Here is a 22,500-nt window from a genome sequence, read left to right on the forward strand (position 1 = left end):
AGACGATTCTACTTGTCAATGGGGAACCCCCAGGAGTCAAGGGATTTAATGTTATTCTTGGTTTTCACGTCATGGCTGCAAGTATCACCTAAACAAAAACTAAAATCACTTACTCTTCAATAAATTAAGTCAAGAAATTGAGATATTGTAGAAGGGTAATAAATACTGAGTCAAAGTTTTAGGGCTGCATGAGTAAAAACCTGCATATAAGAAGCTAGATTTTTCAAACTTTTCAAACTAGGTTCTTAAATAGGTTCTTAATTTGATAGGGACACTAGCGATCAGCACAGATAACTACTACAGGGCATATGTGATATGAAATATATTCCTGTATCAAATAATTACCTAGAATACAGTTTAGATAACGATACAGTAAATGTATTTTTCCAAAGTACCAGCGTGCATGTCTTTCATGCTTCAGTGTCCATTAAATGCTCTGTTACATTTCACCTGTGCCATCAGTTTTGTAAAATAAGAACCTATTGAAAATTTTAGGCTAAATAGGTTCTTATGAAAAGGGGCTTTAAAATGAAAATTTTAGCCTAACAGGCTCTTAAATTTTAGGTTCTTATACGCAGTTTTTTACTGTACGCCAAACTCTAGTTATTCAGCAAAGGGTACCACTCAAAATTATAGTGTTTAGTATGGAGACTCAACCAACATAAAATGTTTCTCAGAAGCAATCCAGATGTCATGCATTGTAAAAAAAAATTGAAATTCAAACTACTCTATTTTCAAAACAAAGCATGCTACCGAGCTGAAAACAGGCCACAAGGAAAAAACATGAAAGTTTTAATTTTAGTTTTCTTCTGATATCACGTGAAAACCAAGAAAATTATATCTGCAATTACATAATCCAGATCTTAATAAAGCATTGACATTAAACTGTGCAACATCAGTGGGTATTCATTATTTTATTCAAGACTAACAAACTTCATCCCTTGCAGCATGTCACATGTACATTTCTTGAAAACACACCCTAATAATAACAATTTGTTCTACAAGATTGTTTGTTGAAAGCTGTGACACCAAAATTGGACCTTTAATTCTCAGTCTCAATCTTGATGAAATTCTCCTTGGCTTCAGGCTTTTGTATCTTCTTTGCTTCAATGCTCAGAATTCCTTCCTTTGACAGACGTGATGTGAATGAACCACGGTCAACATTCCTGGGAAGGGAATATGCACGGACAAAATGACGTGTGGAATACCCCTCATCACTCTTCACCTCTTGCTTGCCCTTCACTACCAACTCACCATCATCTGAGCGAATGGTGATTTCTTCTGGTTTGAAATTTGACACATCAAAGGAAACCTTGAAGCTTTCACCATCTTCGATAAACTCTTCATGGGTTTTTTCTTGTTCCTGAGAGGTCCCTTCCTGGACGTTTTCACCTTTTTCTTTAGCTTTTCCCTGCCCAGTTTCAGAGAATTCGACATACAAATAATTTGTCCCAGCCCATGGTTTCATGTACCAGGGAGAGCGAAATGGCTCCCAAACAGAAGGGTAAAAACTGTCATACCACAACTCTGGGGCATTCCTGCAGGAAACAACAGACATTATTTCCACAGTCTCAACAGCACTCGACAAGCATCAATGCTATATCACTTGAAGCAGGATTGCCTTACACATTGCTTTTAAATTTTTCCAATGTGGGCTGGGGGGGGGGGGGGGAAGGGGGGAGATCAGGAGAGTCAAAAATTACTTAACTGAGACTCCTCTTGTTTTTAAGCAAAAATTATAGAGAACTGGTACAATCTGTCCGAATTATTTTATACTCGAGCTTGTTGTTTGCTTCCCCTGAAGCAATTTTTCACTCTTAGGTGAGGATCTTTCAAGCATGCAACACTACAATATTATTTTCAGCTGCGTAAACCTTACCCTTCGAGCAGAGTCTCTTTCGATCTTCCTCAGCTATCTAGGAAGATCGAAAGAGACTCTGCTCGCAGGGTAGGTAAACCTAAGCTTACTCTGCAGTTTTTTTTTTACCAGTTTACATATGAATCATTCTTTTAAATAGTTATATTTTACAACAGCCGGATTTAATATCCATAATCTTAAAAAAAAATTCGAGACATTTTTAGAAGAAGTGACCAACGGCATAAACTTTATATGCTTTAAGGTGTTCGCGTAAAATATTTTTGCAGAGTTAAGCTGCAGACAACAAATTTTGACAATTCGTCACAAGGAAACTTACCGCATACTTCGCATTGCAGGCCAAAACATTCGAAATTTAGGGAAAAGGGACATCTTGATGCTCTTAGACTTGCAGCAACTCGTCTGATGCAACAAGCGCGATCATTGAAGCGACTTTTTTTTGCAGATTCAGCTTTTGGTGCTTGCAAAACAAATTTCTCGCAAGGTTCCAAATGTGGCAATTTTACCGGAAGTGTCATCATCAAATCTAGGACCAGGAATGCTCGGTCATGATGACGGAAGTTGATGAAACAATTGCGAGGGCAATTTTGCTAAAACTTTAGCCTAGACGAGAAAAAGTCTTTTCTTTTTTCTCTTAAACTTCCTCTAAAACTTTTCAGTCCACGGAAATGAAATTATGGACCCATACAAAAGAAAAAATGAAACGATATCCAGCTTCCCAAAGTATTGGAGATTATTATCGGAAATGATAGATCTATTTTGTCTGCCATAATGCTCCAGTATTTCTTTCTTTCATGATGTTAAAAGTTCTTTGTTCTCACAAGTTCCCGAGGGCAGGGACATTGGACAAAAAATTTCCCCGGAGGGGGTGGGGGGCTATTTCCTGTTTCACAGACTGCAAATTCCAATTCCCCGCAATGGCCCGGGTTGGGGTGGGCTAGCTGGGATTTACTTTGACTGGTGCATAAGGCCAGCAAAATTGGGGATTTTCAAAAATTCTGTTGGCTTGAGAAAGTCCTTCCATTAAGTCAAGATTAAAAAGAGTGCCCGACCCGGGGATTTTAGTGTGGCACCGGAAATGTCTCGGATCACGGAAAAAAAAACCCTACATCGGAACGCCCTTTTGGAGAGGCTGAAGATTAAAAGAAGCACAAGGCTATTTTAGGATTTGCCTAACCCCAAATACCTCAGATTCATTTTCATTACCTCACTTTCCAATATTTTCATGTTATGTGATGTTCCTGGTTTTTGCGCATGCCGATTCAGCGAGCTTGAGGACAATGAATCTCTCAAAACCATGGAAGGCTTCTTAAAGTCGTTTTCTAATAGATGCCCTAAGTAACCTAAAATAACGAACATATGCTACAGTTTTCTTGGGTAAAATGTTGGTACCTAAACTTTTGAATCAGAAAAAATTGAAATCCTTTTGAAAAATTAATATATTCGCTCCCTGCTCGCGCATAACCATCGTCTGGCACAAGAAAGCTAGCCTAGAGATAAACAGGGTCAAAACGTTTGGTGTAACAATGGTTTTTATTAACTATATTTAAGCGTACGTTTAACTGTGAGAACATGTTTTTTTTCGGTTACTTACAAAAAATACAGGTAAGATAGCTACAACGTATTCTATAAAGTTAATTATTAGAGAGATTTAGCGTCGCGTTCACGCGGCAAACGCCTGGCAGAAATTAACCTGCGATCTGGCGTTCTCTACTTTAGAAAACTCAGGGGCACCCAACGAGAATATAGTTTAAAACCACTTAAACATAGCATTGTTAAACGTATTTTAGTATTTAAACGGTAGATATAGGCATATTTTTATCCCCTAAAAATTTTTCATCTGTTCGGATTTCCTAGCTGAAAGTCTAGTGATCCGAAAACTATAGGGATCAAAACTTACCTTTTCGAAAAAGTCAGCCAGAAAAAAGGCTCCCGAAAATTGTAGGTGACCTTTGTTAGGGTAAAAATCCGTTAAAAATGGGCAATTATACCATTTTTCAGATGTTCGAAAATCCTAGGAGAGGCAGACAAGCAAGAAATTTTAAAACAAATATTCCGAAAAGTCTAGATCTCAAATCGTGATCCGAACAGATATTTTCCGAAAATTGACGTTGGGTGTCCTTGAAAACTTGTTTTATCTTAGCTCGTTCCTCGCCTGTTATTGAAATATGGACCAACTTCTCAAAAGAGAGACAATTTTAGAATAACTTTCATGATTATCGCTTGCCGTTTTACGTAAAGGCGGAACTAAAACTCGATAACAGATCGATTTGAAAGTTGCGACGTATAAGTTAAAATTCCTCCCGCAGTTCGCGCGCATATTTTTTTTAACAAACCATTAACCTAAAACCCACAAAAAGAATACCGGTTATAGGACTTCACTGCTGACTGAAAAGAGATGGAGGTTGGTTTAGATCGAGTTGTGTCGTATCGAATTAGTTTAAAATACAAAACGCTGTCATTTGGAGTGTACCCTGCAAACAGTTGGTTTCTCCTACGCTTTCTCTCTCGGGAAGCGTAGGAGAAACCAACTAGTGCTCGCAGGGTATTTGGAGTGTCGCGTTGACGAGAATGAATACTGTCGTTTTCATCTAAGCGTGGACACATGACGGGAAAACATATTCTTTGAAGTTTGAGTTTGGCAGCCGTTATGCAAACAGTTGAAACTTTTGCGTGCGATAGTTCGAAAGTATTGGAGGCATACACTATCATATTAGGGTCAATTTCTTAGAAAAAGTCTTCGATGTCCAGTCTAGGAAAACTTGCATGAACATCTTTCAAACTTCGAATGATTGAAAACAAAACAGGTTTGCAGCCACAACTTTTCACGTTTCCAGCCAATTAGAGCACGTTTCCCCGTCACGTGAAAACGACGGCTACGTCAACGAAAACGTAACTTCTGAAGGTAATTACGTAAAAACAAAACAAAACAAAACAAAAACACGGGTCTTTCAGTTGTGCTTTACAGTTGCCATGAAAACTGCTGGGGACTCGCGGACTCCCTTAAAAATGTCTTCACTTTATTATGATACCCTTTCGAGCATCCCAATACTATTATTGCTTTCTTTTCGCACCCGTCTCCTTTAGTGCACTGTGATTGCCGCGTTTGACGGAGTACAGAAAATATGGAATTTTAAATCTGGAGCTCTTAGAGACACCCTTTGTACACGAATAATTGAATAACTCAACGCAATTAACTATACAACAAGACACTAATCAGAAAAAACGTTATTATACATTATCAAAATTTCTCCGCTATCATTGCGTAACCTACCTAACAGAATTGACAATATTTCACTATTTCTCAGCGCGTGCATGTACCACAAGTTTGAAACTATTAAAACTTTAACAATTCCTAACGGCTAACGCAAGAATATATTTACAATTTTTTTTTCGGTGACTCCCGTTCACCTTGAAAGTGACCTCGGTGGAGCGACTTTGGATATGTTTCTCTGTTCCTCTAGATGGGCTTTGTGCAAATCACGAAATTCGTGGACAAAGTTGTATTGCTGCAAAAATTAAGAGAGAAAAAGAGCATATGGGGTTTGCATTTGAAGCAATGGGTCTATTTTGTACAGTTTTCTATCGCAACTTCGTCGAATTGGGTATTCGTTTTCTATCATAACTGCCAGTGTGTAAACCTCGTATCAGTGAATTATATGTTTTTTTTGTGCTTTCTGATTGGTTAACGTGGAGGTGATAAGTCAAGTACAATATAATCACCTCTCAGTGCGCAACGAGAAACAAATAGGGTTTTCTGTAATAAATTCGTTTCTTAGTTATTCAGCCCGTGTGATAATTTATACTAAAACAACTATGTCAGAGTATAATCACCACAATTCCTTGTCTCTCTGGTGAGAAAGAAAAGCAAATCTTGAGAAAGACGGAGAATAAAATAATGAAATAAGGTTGCAAATATCTTTACTTTCACTGTGGTTGCCCCTAAACGTGGAGGTTGGGCAAGTAGGTTAATCCCAAAAATTTCTACCTCTGATGGCTGCAAAAACCCTTTGTCACCCACAATCAAAGTATACCTTAATTGTCTGGAAAGCCTGCTGACCTCTGAGTTGCCTTAACTTGGTGATGACATAATCAGGAGTCATAAATGCGTCAAAACTTAACATAAGAATGGCTACAGCTGAATCAAGAGAGGAAAGAAAAAACAAGAACGTTTATTCTAGACTTCAGGAAAAGTACGAAGTAGGGATGTAGGAGAATGTATTCTACGGTAATTGCCATCTCAAGTTTTTCCCATTGTTTTCAAACAGCTAAAATGTTTTAGGGATCTTCCTATACCAGTTGCAGTGAATATACACGTATTTGTTGTGGTTCAATTTTGTCCCTGGTTTAAAATATTCCTCAAACCAGTTTATTTTCATTGTTTGATTTTCCTTTGTCTAAATACCTCTTACTACCTCATCTTCTCGGTCCGTACTGTAAAATTACGGACCAAGTTTTTTCCCACTGATTTATGTGCAAGTAGATCTGAGCATGACATGTATGTTTAAGACACTTACCTAAACAAGAAACACCCCATCCTGATACACAACTGAAACAAAATAAAATCATATTGTCTTTTTCTCTCTCTAATACATGAATGTGGAAATGCTGAATGTAACATTACTCTAAGTTTATTCTCCCCCATATCTGTGACTCATTTTAGCACATGTCACAACCACCTTATCCACAAAGAAAAATTGATGACCAGTGTCAGTAGTGTCCCTTGTAGTATGTCAGTTGACTTAACTACACTGTAACTCTTCCACACAAGTGGTACGAGAGCTGCTCTGATAATCAATATTAAACTTACTGTAAAAGTGTTTTGTGTCCAAAGCTAATACAATTTCTCAGTTTCGCTATGATGCTATCACAATCGCTCATGGTAGGAATATTTCCACATTCAATGGGAAAATGGCAAACATCAATTCCAGCACGGTGATACTCATCAATCAGATAAGGAACCTTACACCTGAAAAAGCAAAAGCTTATCAAAAGCTTATCAAGGTGGATATTAAAGCTCGCCGTTCAAACACAAAACACTCTCAGTCCTTCACTTTGGGGATGCCCAAAGAAGCAGAGCTGGTAGGGCTCTTTGCTGACTGAAAATTCACCAAGATTTACCTTGCCAACTCAGCGGGAGAACAGAACACAAGCACATCCGTGATGTCCATTGCCTTAAGATGAGCTTAAAATGACAATAGGAATAATACATTACTTCCCTGTAATGAGTGATTTAGTCTCACACAGTGATGCCATTTCATTCACCCTGTAACTCAAAAGAACTTACAAGATTAAAGTCAAAATAGCAGTTTGATTTTTTCTTAATTTCATTTTCTAGGCTCACCTGGCTTAATTTTGCTGTAATTGATTTCATATTCACATATCACCAAGGAGACCTCTCAGTATAAGTCTTATGGTTTTTTGAAATCTCCTTGCCACTTAATGTATGTTTTAAAGTTTATTATATTAACTTCGTATTCATTTGGCAAACATCGATTGAATGTCAAAAATAGGTAATGCGAATTCCTATCAACCCAAGGTGTGCTATTTGGGTAGTGACAGGAAGGAACAGTGTAATCGCGGCTGTGAAAATATAATTAACTAAAGTCAAGCTTATCAGTGAAAAGATCTGATCTCCCACAATCTGAAACTACACGTTGAGAGCTAATATTAGTAATCCTGCCAGACCATCTTCAAAACATTTCCTTGGCACTGTCACATACAAACAAAGCCATTAATTCTTTCAATAAATTTCGTTGTCTTAATGCAAACTAAAATGGGCAGGAGTTGACAAGATGTTCTAAAGGATTTTTGCCGACAAAATGATATTTAGATTTAGACTTTCCTGATATGAGGAAAGTACTGGTTTGCCTATTTGATTGGCCCCTGGAAATCATCAAGCATCAATCAAATAACATTATTTCCAGCTGAGCTAATATTCCTGTATCAATGAAATCTATTTTTTTTTAGAATTACACATTTTCTCAGAAATCACATCTAGAAAAATAATTATTAATAATGGTACATGGTCCCAATGGTGACACCAGTGGCCTGTTAACTTAAAGTTTGCCTTTTCTGTAAATGATCTTGTAGCATATACCAAGTTGTGGAGAATATTATGAAGAAAAATATATCCTTTTTGGTCCACAATAGAATTGGGTCAGTAGCTAACAGTAAGTGGTACTTGTCTGGTAAACATACCAATATCCATGCTTAAGTTCCTGTTTGTTCCTTTATATTTGCAGCCTGGAGTTGAAAACGTAATAAGATAAATAGTCAAGACCTCCATCAATCCAGGGTTCTCAATAAGTTTTGGAGTAGATGGCTTAAATATAAAAGTAGGCTGCGGGAGAAGCGAGTGCCACTTGTTTATAGCAAGTTTATGACCGAAAAGTAGACGGCTCTAAATTTAAAGTAGCCGGTTTTTTAGCCGGCTGCCGGCACTTAATGAGAACCCTGCAATCACTCACTGAAAAACCGTCATTAACCCTTTGATGCTTAAACCGGCCTAAACCGGCCAGACTTAGTATTTTCCTCTCACTGTCTAATGCCAGACGATTTTACTCGTCAATGGGGAACCCCCAGGAGTCTTAATTTAATATAAGACTATTCATCAATGTTCAATACTGGCATGTGAAACGAAATGCAAGACTTAATTAAATCTGCCTCTAGCACAGATTAGCAAGACTGCTTAGCACTGCCAGGTCATTCAGTAGTTCCAGTTAATTTGACCTGCCCGCAGGCGGTGGATAGTGTTGTTATCGAGAAACAAATAATATCAACCACTACATTAGAAATCCGTCTGGGCCAGGTAACAAAACAAAGGATTGGGGGGGGGGGGGTAGGACAGTTGTAAGTTTAACACACTTTCAGTCGCTGAGATGCAAAACTTCTGGATCAACAACTAAGAATTCAATGGACTGGTTTTTAGTTTGACTATTTTGGATTGTATAAATTTGCTACCTGGAATTATTTTAAATTTGGCTCCTCCTCTAATTTGTACTTACTACTAGTTATTATTATTACTATTTTTTTTACATTCAACCTTGGATGGCAGAAACTCCTTAAAATTTTTATTTGATGACACTAAATGTTGATTATTACAGGCAAGAACTGATCCTTATAATTTTCACCTGGTAACCCACTGATACAAACAACTTCAGCACAGCAACCAGTAAATGGCAAGTCCACCCTAAGATTACAGACAATATCATAAACATGTTCATCAGTATTTCACAACAAGCCAGGGGCAAAATGTAGTGCACCAGACTAAGTCACCACTGCCCACTTCCATCCTTGGAGTCAGTGAGAACCTGCAGAAATTCACAGTCTTCGCCCTCTGGACTTGAGAGACTAATGAACCGCCGATGAACTCAAAAATTCAACATCCCCCCCTCCCCCCCCCTTTCCCGGCAAACCACAGGAATTTTAATTTTTTGAAGATTGGAATGTTCAAATTCCCGCCCCCTCAGGCCAAAATGGTGTTCAAATGCCCTACCCTATTGTCGGATTTGTCTGCCAAACCCTACTAAAGAGCAATCGCCGTCGGCTCCTGTAATAAAGTTTGTGTATAAACATGCCAACACATTTGTTTGTAAGCCAGTCGCTCACAAATGTCATATCTCTTCCTTAAAACTCTTCCATCTCATACAAACACATGTTTAATTAAGCTGTTAGTGACTTTGGTGCCCGTAAAAAATTCATTTAAAACCTGACACTTACGGTGTCACAATGTTTTGTGTTCCCCTGAACACTGAGCACTAGTGCTATGTGTTCCCCTTCGCCATAACGATAGATATGATCATAGCAGAAAATGAAAGACACTCACACTCACTGATCAGTTCAATTTTCCCCACCCCACCGAGGCCCAGGGTTTGCCTGGGAAAAGAATGTTGAAGGTTTGATTTGATTGGCCCATTCATCCTTCTTTTTCCATTGGTTTTGTTTTCCTACAACACTGTAATTTTGCATCTTATATTATCTTTGTTATTGATTGGAAAAATGGGTGGAAAAAGTTTTGGAAGTTTGGGGTGCAGGGGTGGCATAGTGGTGAGAACAATCGCTTCCCACCAGTCTGTCATGAGTTCAATTCCCAGACTTGGCGTCATATGTGGGTTGCGTTTGTTGGTTCTCTACGGGTTTTTCTATGGGTAACTACAGCTTTCCCCTCTCCTCAAAAACCAGCATTTGATTTTATTTGTGTCAATTTGTTGATTTCAGTTTACAGGGTCCCCAATTAGTGCTCTGGACAGCACTAGAGCGACTAGACACTTAGGTAAAGTTCCTTTCCCTTTAGTTGAAATTATGCTTTGTTTTGTGTCTGAGGAAGGACGCTGTGGCTGAAGAATTTCTACATTTCCAGCCGTTGTCTATTTTCTCCCTAGGTTCTCAAGGCAAGGGTGTTGCACCAAAAGCCATTTTCCCCAGGAAGAGGACATCTTTTTCTGTCACAAGGCTCTGGTCTACCTTGACTGGTGTATATAACCTTATTATTAATTTGCTAGCATTTTTCATTTACTTTCTGAGACTTATGGCAATGGAGATCTTATGTCTACCTTACTTGCAGGGTTGCTTTAATCATTCTTTCTGAGGAGAGATTGAAACGACTATGCCCACAATCGCTTGCAAAAATTTGAATGGAATGTAAATAATAATATTATTATTGACAATTATTGTCCGTCTTCGCATGGCAAAAACAGACAATTGAAAAATGTAAAATGGTTTTAAAATCCTACGATAAATTTCATTTGTTGGGCACTTTTAAGAAGTTTAGATAAATTGCTTAATAGTATTTGATCAAATGTACTGTACGTAAATAATGGTCACGTGATTTAAGCTTATGTCGATCGAAGGTGTACATAATTTGTGAAAGATTGACCGTAAAAAATAAAAAAATCTTTGTAATTTACAGGAAAGTACTAATATATTCAACACATTATGAACATACAAAGCAAATCAAGGAAGTGCTTTTACCAATCCACGCGAAAAGGAGTCGCGTTTTCGACAGCTTCGTTGTCTTCATCTTCGGAGCTGTCAAAGTCATTTCTCCGCCTCGGTGAACGCTACAGAATAGTAATCGCATCAGCTAGATAAACGAACACCTATCTTCGGATCAGATTTATTAAAAAACTTTAGAAACAGATTAAATATGCAATAATACCTGGAAAACCATCTTCTTTTCTTGGGGAACAGCTGAGCAAAAAATTTTAAATGAAGATATGTTTTTACAACAAGGGATTTGATTGGTCAGATTTCCCGACCCAGTTCTCTGGCAAACTTCTCCTTATAAGGAAACGTATTCAGTAACGCTACAACTGGAAAGATCGATTCACTCATTCACAAGTCTTTTTCCTCTTCTCACCGTCAGTGTTGTTTTAGAGAATGGTGAGTAAAATGCAGTTTATTGGGTGGTTTTCATATTTCCAGTTTCGATTGGCGTCAATCTGCTGTCATATTTCTAATTACGCAAGAAATTATTTCCATTTCTTTGTTCCACATTCGATCGATGCCACAACGTTGCAGAGATCAGAAATTTGTAAGATCCTCGAGATTTAGATGCTAGAAAGTACTGTGCATTTTCGATTGACGATTTATGATCTTTTTAGCATCAATATTTGATTCTATCGTTCCTTGAATACAAGGGAAGTTAGTGAATTGCTTAGTGACCTGGCCTGTTAGTGACAGCATGGCTGCCCTGCAGTACTAATTAAGACCTGCCTTGACCTCTCTTGGTGAAAACCAAGTACCTGGAAAAAAACCTCTGTGAGCAGAGTAGAGAACCAACAAACTCAACCTACATGTGACACAGAGTCTGGGAATCGAACCCAGGCCGCATTGGTGCAAGGCGAGTGCTCCGGCAGGTACAAAACACAGGTCACAAGTCACAGGTCATTGTTTTATCAATACAGAAAGTATCCTAAGCAGTCATTAAAGCTAACCTTAGGCCTAATTAGGTCGAAACAAGACTTTTTAGGCCTAAAGTTTGCATATGTGAATGGGTAGAGTTGTTTCTGTATCGGTAAAACAATGATCTGTTACCTGCGTTTTGTATGCCCATGAGTGCTCTCACCACTATGCCATCCCTGCTCCACAAAATGTATTTTTCTTTCTTGGATCCTGACATGATTTTGTTTGGTAAACTTTGATAGTTACCCCATGAGGAACTGCATGGAACTGCATAGAACTGCAGAGCCTAAAAGTAATAATGAGGTGTCTGTGCACAAATATTGAGTCTTGGCTCCAGTAGTTGAATTTGTCTTGTCTATAATGAGGGATCAAAACAAGGGATCAAAAAGGATGCATTACCTTCTATGGAACAAAAAAATTAAGCTATCAAGATGTATCATGATTCATCAGATTGTAACTGCGCGGCATTTTTGTGCTTGTAGAGTCACACCATCTTGCTCATTCAACCAACTTCCAAACCAGATTCACGGACTTACTCAGACTATGAGACAAAAGATGAATGTATGGAAGGTAAAACTTTGAACTTGCTGGTACCTGCAACTTACAATATAATTTAGACTACTGTATATATTTATTATTCGCCGAAGGTGAGGTGAATATCGGTGAATAAAAACCGAGACGAACACCGATATTCACTGAGAGTGATGTGAATGATATTGTTTTAGTTTAATTACATAGGTGATTATTTGAAAAATATGTATTTCCTTCAAAACAATGAATTTCTTTGTCTGTCACCTCAAAACGGCTTCCGGCCATTTTTAAAAACCACTTAGGTGATTATCGCGTAATAATCACCTCATTGGCAACCAATTTGTCCATGAAGAATCCTAGATAAACAACCTAAAATCGTGGACAAAACTCTTAAGAAAATCACCCTCCAAGAACTTTCAATTGTAAGCAAACAATTTGACACCTCTCCCCCTCCCCCATCTCAATGTTGTTTTCTGGGGGTCTCCTGGAAATCAACACTTTCCAAATCAATATTGGATAGGGGGAGGGGGGAGGAGAAGTAACTGCTGTGGAATTCACAAGGGAGAAATAGTGAACAAGTGCTTTTTGTCAGTTTTTGTATGGTTTTCTTAATGAGTTTGAGAGATGTATTTGGGGCTCCTCTGGATCCCTTTTTGAAAAATTTGGGTGTCCATTGCAAAATTTTGGGGGTCCAGCTAACTGATATTCAAGAATTAATATTCGATCTATTGTCTCTTAATTGCTGCTGCAGTACCCTTTCAGATTTCTGAATTGCACAAAAATAAAGTCTTATCCCTCCCCACGAACATGTACTTAAAATGATTATGCCCGTTGATTTATTGATCAAAATGTATGGGCTGTCAAAGGTCCATCGATCACATCTTAAAACGTCTCGAGGAATCCGTATGCTGTGCGAAATGTTGGCTCCAGTTGATAAATGATCTAGATCTCCACAGCAAAAAGAAAAAGAACTGAACCTCAATTTTCCGTAAAAGAGCGTCATTTATTTTAACAACACTTGTGGTGTAATTTAGGAACAAAAGAGTAAACAAATCTAAGCGATCCATACACATTAAATCGTCGGCATGTGCGGCCGTGACTTCTTCATGGCTAATGTTTATAATCGAGTGATTGAATACATTCAAGTTTCATGTTGAACATGTTAATTTTAACACTAACTCCGAAAAAGTTGCATAATTTGCAAAACAGACAAGTTACATGCAAACAAGAACCGAGACAATGACACGTGTGCGCCCGGAATTAATATCAACAGGGTCGCACAAAACAAAAATTTAACATGCTTCGCCGTTGGATTCTCAGTCATTTCGCTGACGATAAGCCAACTAATGCTTGAAATTTGCTTGGAAAGCATGCAACAAACTGAACTTCGACTGAAATGTTTTATTATCACTGGCGGCAGATCGAAAGTGTCGCTGATTGTCTCGCCCAAAAAACAGCTCAGATCAGGTCACGCAACACGTGGGAATTTAAAACTTAACTTCTCAAGCTGGACATAATGGTTGACAAAATGAAATAACTCGACTACAAAAATCCGAAAATAACAGCTTACCTTGAAATTTAAGGAACTCGAACATTTCTCCATTGTGAGAAATGGGAATGCTCAATTTCCTTGTGAAATATGCCGTTCGCATGTTTTTCCTGGCGTTTGTAATTTGCATAAACATTCGAGTTTATTTCTGCATCCAATTGGACCCTGAGTTCCACATTCTATGCGTCCAAAAGGAAAACAAGTGCATCCCAGGACGCAATGACGCACTCTGGATACATCTCTGGAGTTTTGTCCACAATTCTTAAGCCTCCCAGGAGTTCTTGTAGCTCAATGGGTACTTGCATCCGGGTAATAGGTTCGAATCCTGCCGGGGGCTCAGATTTTTCAGTTGTCCTTTTACCCATAGCCAAGCAAATCATCTTTCTCACTGGTTTTTGAGTAGATGAAGATCTTGCTAAACCTCTTCGCACCCAAGGGGTTTCCCCGGGGCTGGACAATCTGTGAGCCAGCGAGTCATGCAAGCCATGTGAATTTTGCATTTAAGTCCAAGCACCCATTTTAAATTGGTTAGCTTTCAATAACTGTGTGACTTGCATGTTGACTTGCGTGGCTTGTGTGACTTGCATTGCTCACAGGCTCGCACATTGTCCTCACTCGTTTTCACCATTGATGAGTCAAATCATATAGCATTAGTCAGAGTGAAATCTATAAAATTTTAGTGGCCCTCCGATGAGATTAGATTGTCTGGGTTTGTGTAGCACTGAGGACAACAAGACAGTCTTCACAAAATAAGCTAAAAATATTTGATTCTTTTGCTGATAACATGTTTTGGCAAGTGATCTGTCAGGAGATGTTTTAGCACTGGAAGATCCTCTGGTGAGAAATACAATGTATGAGGTTTTTTTGACTTCATGCAATGTTTTGATTAAGGCAGAAGTATCTTGGTTTAGTGGCCCCATGCAGGCTCCACTGTGTTGAGAAGAAAGGCTACATGTATCTATCCAAAAATAATGGGACAACATCGTGCATTTGCAGGGGTTAGGGAAAACTGACAACTATCTTCTCTTATGACAAGGTAACCAATTCTTCATTCACCACACATTCATTGTCTGCTGTGGCAGAGCTCATTGACACCATTAATGAGTGTGCAAGGCAATAAGGACACAATGGTTCAATTTGCATCAGAAATTAAGTTAAGCTGAAGAGTGACATTCTTTGATTCAAATTAATTTTGTTTTATTGCAGGTGTATGCAAAATATTTGAAGAGTACTTGAAGAAAAGTAATCCCAGCACACCATCCATCACTTACGACATCAGTCAACTATTTGACTACATCGACAGTTTGGCAGACCTGTCTTGTTTAGTGTACCATTCCAAATACTATAAACTTATCATTTGGGTTTTAACAATAATATTGTCATGTCACAACACTCTGCATGCTTCTTGGGGGTGGGGGGGAGGGATCATTTTGATCACATTTAGGTATGAATAGGAGGTAGACAATGCCATCTCGTTCTGACAAAGGGTATTAAAATTTGCTTGCATGCCATGCTACAGTGTTTTTGAGTCAGAAGTGTAATATTTATGGAATCGTCAGATGGTTGTGGGTGGCCACTGAAATGCGTAGGATGAATCCTCCCCCCCCCCACCACCCTAACTAGCTAATGTTGAATTTTGCTGTCAATTGGGAGTCAGGGTGGCTTAGCAATTATCAACCGTGCTTTCCATCTCTGTGATCTGGGTTCAACCCTTCACTCGAGGTCTACTATGTAAGCTGAGTTTCAGTTCATCTCAATCTGACTCCGAGGGTTTTCCTCTGGGTACTCCAGTTTTCCTCCCTCGTCAAAATCAACCTCAGTCAATTACATCCGGCTGCAGGCAGGTACCCTCTATAGGGATAACCTCTGGTATCCTTCCCTTTCATTGAATTGATTGAATTCTGATCAAGTCTTCACATGGCAGAAACATGCAATTTAAAGATGTAAAATGCTTTTAAAATCCTATAATAAAGTACAGTTGTTAGGTATTATTTTTCTATGAGTACCGGTAATTTCAAATCACTTTTAATTAAGTGAGGCATAACCAATCCAATGCAACAATATTTCTTGTAGGATGCATTCTTCTCCTCAGGTCCTTTATGCAAGTCAAGACTGACAACAACCATATTGCCAGGAAGGTCCCTTTTCATAATTAGTATTATTTAATTTTCTTGAAGCCAGTGCATCCACAGGGTACATTAGTTCATTTCAGTGCCTATGGTTTTGATAGACCAAGCCAACACAGTAGGAACTTTGTTCTTTACTCTTTTTTAACAATGTGTGTACATCATTTATAATTACAATGGTATCACAAAATTCAATATCTTTGACAGTTTTGGTATGTACGTAACAATGACAATAACCATCTTCTTGTTTTCAAGAGAACAATGGATTTTGATGACATTTTTCCCCTTTCCCTTGTTTTGTCTTCTTTCTCTCTTCAACAGTCAGACCCCAAAGCAGCCACATTTGTACGAACCACACAACAAAGATTGGATAAAGGAGAACATTTATGTAATGCTGAGAAAACAAGCAGGGAAATGAGCAAGATGAAAATGAGCGAACCAGTAGTAGTAAACTTAAAAACTGTGTGAAGTTTGTTGGATAAATTTATCATAGTGACTTCCTTTTTTTATTTACAAATCAATAGTTAGTTGTACCTTTCACATACAGTGTTACTTTTACAAACAGCAGAAGATGTACATGTGCAAATAGAATTTCCTTGCATCACATCAAAATACTTTCTCTTTCACAGAGTCTCTTCTTCGTTGTCACGGAAGGTTTCCTGATAATTTTGTGAAGTTCTCTTGACTTCTCGTGAACAGCCATTCTTTAGTTTTTGCAGACACACAATGTATCTCATGACAAATAGAATCACCTGTGATGAAATAAACTTTTTCATTATTTAAAATGAATTACTAGTCCCTGATACTTGTGTTTGAAACTCTATAGATGTTCCATTAATCCAAGTAATATTAGTTAACATTAATAATTTATTAATTTATTAATTTCATTAATAATTAGTTAACATTAATAATTTCACGAGAAGCACATGACCTTGAAGCGTGTGTAACTTGCAACTCTTTTTCCTTGGAACAAAGCTGGCGATTTTAGGACACCAATAAATTATTTTATGCCCAAATATGGACAAAAATAAGATTGAAGCTGCGCGCGTAGGAAAATACACAAGCTACGCTACATGTATGTCCAAATAAGGAAAATTTTAAACTTAAAGAACCCCAGCTCTGAGCTTCTGTTTTCACAATAAAGTCATTGAATCTTTTATGTTTTTGGTTACTGGTGGCTTTTGAAGTGGCCAGTTAGCAAAATCACATTCAAAGCAATTTTTGGTGCTTTAATTTGCCCTGAAAATTGTGTAAATAACTAAAGTACAGTAACTTGTTGTGATGCATTATTCAAATTAATCGAAATCAAAGAAAGTGTCAGATCTTTTTCTTGGCTGTCATTAGGGTTGTCAAAAGTGGGAGCTGGACAATCTGCGAGCCAGCAAGTCATGCGAGCCATGCAAATTTCGCATTTAAGTCTAAGCACCCATTTCAAATAGCGCTGATAAACCGTTTTTAAGCCTAAACATCCATTCTAAAATGGTTATCTTTCAGTTACTGTCTCACTCGCATGGCTCGCTCGTTGACTCCCATTGCTCGCTGGCTCGCATATTGTCCTCACTCTCAAAAGTGTAACTCTTCTCAGCCAGTTAAAGGACAGAACGAATGTAAGAGGACCCTAAACTGCAGGACCCGGTCGTTTGAAAGCCGATTAAATTAATCCAGGATTAGTCTAAACTTTTGTTTCATGTTTTCGACTTTTTGGTGAAAGTGTCTGTTGCGTCTTCTTGTTTTTCAAGATTGACTTCTTCAAGTGTAAAATTTTGCCGAATATCAGCGTTGAACAGCAGTTGGGAGTAGAGATGTAAACTCCTTGGTTAATTTTTAATCTGGGACTAGCGTTAATCGGCTTTTGAACAACTGGGCCCTGAAGACTAACAAATGCCAAGGGCCCATCCACGTTCAGCAACTGAACAATATTATTTACAGTGTATATACATGTGTACATAGCTATAGACAAGTGTATTACTCTCACTCAAAGCCATAAATTATGTAAAATTAATGTTGGACAAAAGTACGTCTTTGGTAAAACTCAATCTGCTTGCCAGTTTACAAGGATCCAATAATATTGGATTTCGAACCAATTTGTTCACTGCAAATGGCACATGTCACTGTCTTTGATTTGCGTTCTGCCAAAATGCAATGAAATTGGCTGGATTTCAACCCCTTCCTTGATTCTAATTTAGCCACAGCTATCCAGCCAGCTCTCAGCACAGAAAAATATGTAAGTCAGAATAAGAGAAATTAGGTGATTATTGAAAATTCTCTGCACTGATTGGTTGCACTTGAGGAGATTATTATGGGATAATCACCAAAGTGTTTCTTTCAAATGATCGCAAGCCATAATTGTTTTTATTTTAATAATGAAAATGCATATTTTTTCAAATAATCACCTTTGTACAATGCAATCCTACATATTCACCAAGCCTGAGGTGAATAATAATAATTAGTATATACTAAAACAGTGGATAGCATTGAACGCGGGCGCTGATTGGCTCGTCAAACTCCGAATATCCTGTGCTATTTACCTCCGAGCAATTCGGGAAAAAATGGCATCCCGATTTGCATCCGTGACAAGTGAAGAAAACATCCAAATTAATTTTTTGTGCTGCATATTATCTCACTGTTTTAGTATATACTAAAACAACTATTCACCTCAGTGTCGGTGGCTAGCGTTGGATATTTACCTCGCCGCTTCGCGGCTTGGTCAATATCCACCGCCAGCCACCTCCACTTCGGTAAATAGTTGTTAATTATTCTCCTCAGGCTTGGTGAGTATCGGGGGATAAACACCTTGACTATGTCTCTCTCTCTCTCTCTCTCTCTCTCTCGCTCTCTCTCTGTCGTATTCAACAAGTGCAAATGGAATAACTGTTTCATTAAATTTTTATTAAATTCTGAACTGTTTTACTTACAGAACGACAGGATGTTGTCTCGGTTTTTACGAAATGACAGACACAATTAGTTTCCATATAAGGTCATCACAGTATAATTATGAGCTGATAACCAAGATTGAGTGAGCCAATCGGAAAACCAAGAAATGCAATATCCGAGAGTGAAATTTTAATAATGCATTATAATTAAACATAATAATAATTTAATACACATGCCTAACTTCCGAAAAGAAACAATAAAATAATGAGTTTTAAATTTTCAAATCACAATAACTTGCTGCTAATAAATTTCCCAAGTATATTTGAACTGGAACAGCAAATACATTTTCATGTCTCTGTTATACATGTAAGCATTCCTTTTGACTTCAATTGAATCTCAAAACCTAAAGAAGACCTTAAAGAAGCATCAATTAGCAATTGAAATTATGGGTCCCCAAAAATGTGACAATCTTTGGCAGTTTCAAATAGCTGTCAAACATGAAACACAACGAAATGTCATGGAATGTTAATAATGATAATAGCCTGCATTGTCACTTTGTTTTGTCCACCTTTTCCCTGATTAAGGATGGGAATCTCTGTGCCAGATTGGGGGATATCCACCAAGCTCCTTAATTGTTATATTTGCCACTACATAAATATATACATACTTAATTGACTACTCTCCATAGGGGCTTTTGGTGCCAATGACACACAGTCAACAAAACAACAGAACAGAACAAAAACCACAGTTACAGTACTGTTACAAATATGAACTGGCCGAAGGCAAAGCAGCTGGCTATTTATAAGTGCAGCCGAGAAGTAGAACGAGGGACCACCAGGGTGTGTCCCCAATATTTGATCAGTTGCATCCCTAATATTTGATCAGTTGTACTGATTTATCGATCAGTTGTGTGTCTAATATTTTATCAGTTGTGAAAGTTTTATTCGATCGAGTTATATCATTTCCCTAGCCAAACTCGAGCCCGAGTCAACCACGAGCCACGAGCTGACCTCGAGTCAAGTTTTCTTTTTTTTTTCTTTTTTTTCATTTTTGAGTTTCATGGCCACATAAAGGCATTTAAAAGTTTGTAGAAATATACTCACCAGTTTTGTACAATATGTCATTATTGTTTCAATGCCGATTGCAAGAGTTAAGCTTTAAGTTTAATTCCTGCATACCTCGATATCCATTAATTTTCCTCACGGATTCCGACCTTTGTTAATTATACACAACTGATGCAGAAGTTCCATTTCAACGACACACTGTGAACATTGATGTGGAATAAAATTATTTAGTAAATTTTCAGCTCCGACTATTGCATTTCTAACTTTTTGATTGGCTAAAAAATTCCGATTATGAGCCAATAGTCGAAGTTTTACGTCACATGGAAAATAGGGCGCCAAGATGCTCTTTCCGGACGCTTTGTAAAATTGTGGAAATAAAAATCGGCGGCAAAATTTACTAAAACAATTATACCATTCGCCCTTGTTGGATATGAAGTGATTATAACCAACTCGCGCTACGCGCTCGTTGGTTATTTTATCGCTTCATATCCAACTCGGGCTCATGGAATAATTGTTATTTATGACATTTCGTGCCACTCGAGCGCCATCTTGTGTTTCATACACAGGGTATCCATACAAGAAATATTAGATCCCAACCCATTTTCTCCGCGGCCAAATTGATGGAGGACATGTGTTTTCGTAGAACACAATTTTATCAGAGTAATCATGTGCAACGTATTTTTACAATGGTTCTTCGTCACATAAGTTTGGAAATTTTTGTTTACCTCGTTCTTAATATCAAGATAAATACTTCTCAAGACGTCAGGAGAGATTCTACTTATTTATTTCAACCTGAAAGATCAATATTCCTGGTTTCCGTTCCTGAACAAGCTCAAGTGCCAATAGTAAAACAACATGTGCGAAGGAAGAAATTTCTCTCCTTGTCGATTAGTTACTATCCGAATGCCACTTCTCGTTTCCAGATCAACAGGATAAGTACAAGTGGTGATGTGGCCATTAACCCTGGCCCTCAAACAGCAGCATCTAATACGACTAAGGACAAATGCTCGATTTGCTCGAGAACTGTCGCTTCTAACCACCGTGCCATTGAATGTGATAACTGCCTACAATGGTGCCATATAAAATGTGGTTCAGTTACTCCTCGTGAATACCAACAAATGATCAACTTGGAAAATCTCTCCTGGCTTTGCCCGAAGTGTATGTTACTGCAGCAGACCTCTGACTATAATCAAGTGAACCTGGAAGATGGCGACTTCGCTAGTGTCTTGGAGCAAGGAGACGATCCTTTCTTTGTCTTGAATCAACAACTTGGTGACAGGAACTTGAAAATTGCTCATCTTAACATCAATGGTTTACTAAATAAGCTACCAGAAGTCCATAATATTTTAGATCAAGCTAGTTTTGATATCCTGGGCATCTCGGAAACCCATTTAAGAGAAGATATTCCAGATGAATGGATCAATATCAATGGATACAGTTTTGTGAGAAGAGATCGTGATTCAGGTCCTGGAGGAGGTGTCTTAATATATTTCAAAGCGAACCTTACTGCTTATTTGGTAACCCGTTGGAATTGCACCCATTTAGAAGCGGCATGGCTAAATGTAACAATAAGATCACAATCTTTCCTGATAGGATGTATTTATAGACCACCTCTAGACTCCTTATTTTTCAATCATTTCAGGAACGTGCTAGAAAACATCTGGCTAAGAAGGAAAAATATTATTCTTTTGGGCGACTTCAATTCCGACATGTTAAAAGGATCAAGTAATATTGAATCTCAATATGGAAGAAGGCTGAAAAGGATAATTTCCTCTTTTGGCCTGAAAAACATCATGTCCTGCCCGTCAAGAGTTACACTTACTTCAAAGTCTCTCATTGACCTCATCATCACCAGTCAACCAGCTAAAGTGAAAACCTCTGGCGCAATTGACCTTGGTATTTCTGATCATCACTTAGTATTTGCTGTCTTTATGACTACTAGAGTTAATCCTAAACCCAAGTATATAACAACTAAAGCATACAAATCACTTGACATTAAACAATTTAGGAATGATATGGAACATGCGCCGTGGCAATTAGCTGCTATTTTTGACGACGTCGACGATAGCTTGTACCTGTGGGACTACTTATATAAGGATATAGTTAACTATCACCTCCCAACTAGGAATGCTAAAATAAGATGCAAATCTTTACCCTGGATTTCTACTTACATAAGGAAGCACATAAATCTTCGCTATAAGTTACTTAAAGAAGCCAAGTCATCTCAAGATCAAGCCAAATGGGAATTATATAAATCCAAGAGAAATGAAGTAAAAAAGTTGTTAAAACAAGCGGAAGCAGCTTACTGGGAACAGGAATTTAATAACTCTAAAGATCCTAAGCAATTTTGGAAATTAACCAACAAGATTCTAAGGAAAAGTAAGGATAGCACTATTGGTCCTATAATAACTGACAGTGAAGATGTATTAACCAGTGATCTAGAAAAAGCTTCTTACTTTAATGAGTTCTTTATTAATATCAGTGAAGAACTTACAAAGAATTTAGAACCTCTTGATCAAAACACCTTAACTTCTTATGTCACAAGAGTCACTCCTACAAGATGTGACATAGAGT

General features: G+C 37.9%; 4 protein-coding genes across 4 annotated transcripts in view; 2 read left to right on the forward strand and 2 right to left on the reverse strand.

Annotated features, from left to right (window-relative positions):
• LOC138027864 (uncharacterized) overlaps positions 1-891 on the forward strand; it is a 6,304-nt gene extending 5,413 nt beyond the window's left edge. The window contains exon 4 of the mRNA XM_068875483.1: positions 1-891. This exon is cut by the window's left edge and continues 1,776 nt beyond it. The gene's annotated coding sequence lies outside the window, so the exon portion shown is untranslated.
• Positions 892-898: 7 nt separating this feature from the next.
• Positions 899-2,376, reverse strand: LOC138027865 (heat shock protein beta-1-like). Its single transcript, XM_068875484.1, has 2 exons — positions 2,196-2,376; positions 899-1,538 (listed from the first exon to the last, which is right to left on the reverse strand). The coding sequence occupies exons 1-2, from the start codon at positions 2,246-2,248 to the stop codon at positions 1,043-1,045; spliced, it is 549 nt and encodes a 182-aa protein (XP_068731585.1). The 5' UTR covers positions 2,249-2,376; the 3' UTR covers positions 899-1,042.
• Positions 2,377-3,390: 1,014 nt separating this feature from the next.
• LOC138027056 (cyclin-dependent kinase inhibitor 3-like) lies at positions 3,391-11,098 on the reverse strand. The gene is made up of 9 exons (XM_068874555.1): positions 11,037-11,098; positions 10,850-10,938; positions 9,010-9,068; positions 8,078-8,122; positions 6,998-7,061; positions 6,687-6,845; positions 6,394-6,425; positions 5,911-6,014; positions 3,391-5,385 (listed from the first exon to the last, which is right to left on the reverse strand). Exons 1-9 carry the CDS (start codon positions 11,046-11,048, stop codon positions 5,284-5,286), a joined length of 666 nt encoding a protein of 221 aa, XP_068730656.1. The 5' UTR covers positions 11,049-11,098; the 3' UTR covers positions 3,391-5,283.
• Positions 11,099-11,146: 48 nt separating this feature from the next.
• On the forward strand, positions 11,147-16,777 carry LOC138026861 (enhancer of rudimentary homolog). The gene is made up of 4 exons (XM_068874317.1): positions 11,147-11,260; positions 12,265-12,352; positions 15,069-15,189; positions 16,310-16,777. The coding sequence occupies exons 1-4, from the start codon at positions 11,258-11,260 to the stop codon at positions 16,404-16,406; spliced, it is 309 nt and encodes a 102-aa protein (XP_068730418.1). The 5' UTR covers positions 11,147-11,257; the 3' UTR covers positions 16,407-16,777.
• Positions 16,778-22,500: the final 5,723 nt, after the last annotated feature.

Source organism: Montipora capricornis, chromosome 12 (assembly GCF_036669925.1).
Source record: "Montipora capricornis isolate CH-2021 chromosome 12, ASM3666992v2, whole genome shotgun sequence".
Taxonomy (NCBI): Eukaryota; Metazoa; Cnidaria; class Anthozoa; order Scleractinia; family Acroporidae; genus Montipora; species Montipora capricornis.

What these genes read in the sequence shown, in the direction of transcription:
- LOC138027056 (XM_068874555.1), bottom strand. An exon ending in ACTCCTTTTCGCGTGGATTG is followed by an intron (nt 9,069 to 10,849) that starts GTAAAAGCACTT and finishes CTGTAATCTTAG; the next exon opens with GGTGGACTTGCCATTTACTG. An exon ending in AGGCTTTCCAGACAATTAAG is followed by an intron (nt 5,386 to 5,910) that starts GTATACTTTGAT and finishes TAATTTTTGCAG; the next exon opens with CAATACAACTTTGTCCACGA.
- LOC138026861 (XM_068874317.1), top strand. An exon ending in AAAAGATGAATGTATGGAAG is followed by an intron (nt 12,353 to 15,068) that starts GTAAAACTTTGA and finishes GTTTTATTGCAG; the next exon opens with GTGTATGCAAAATATTTGAA. An exon ending in GCAGACCTGTCTTGTTTAGT is followed by an intron (nt 15,190 to 16,309) that starts GTACCATTCCAA and finishes TCTCTTCAACAG; the next exon opens with TCAGACCCCAAAGCAGCCAC.
- LOC138027865 (XM_068875484.1), bottom strand. Translation starts at nt 2,248, where the DNA reads ATGTCCCTTTTCCCTAAATTTCGAATGTTTTGGCCTGCAATGCGAAGT. An exon ending in CCTGCAATGCGAAGTATGCG is followed by an intron (nt 1,539 to 2,195) that starts GTAAGTTTCCTT and finishes TGTTTCCTGCAG; the next exon opens with GAATGCCCCAGAGTTGTGGT.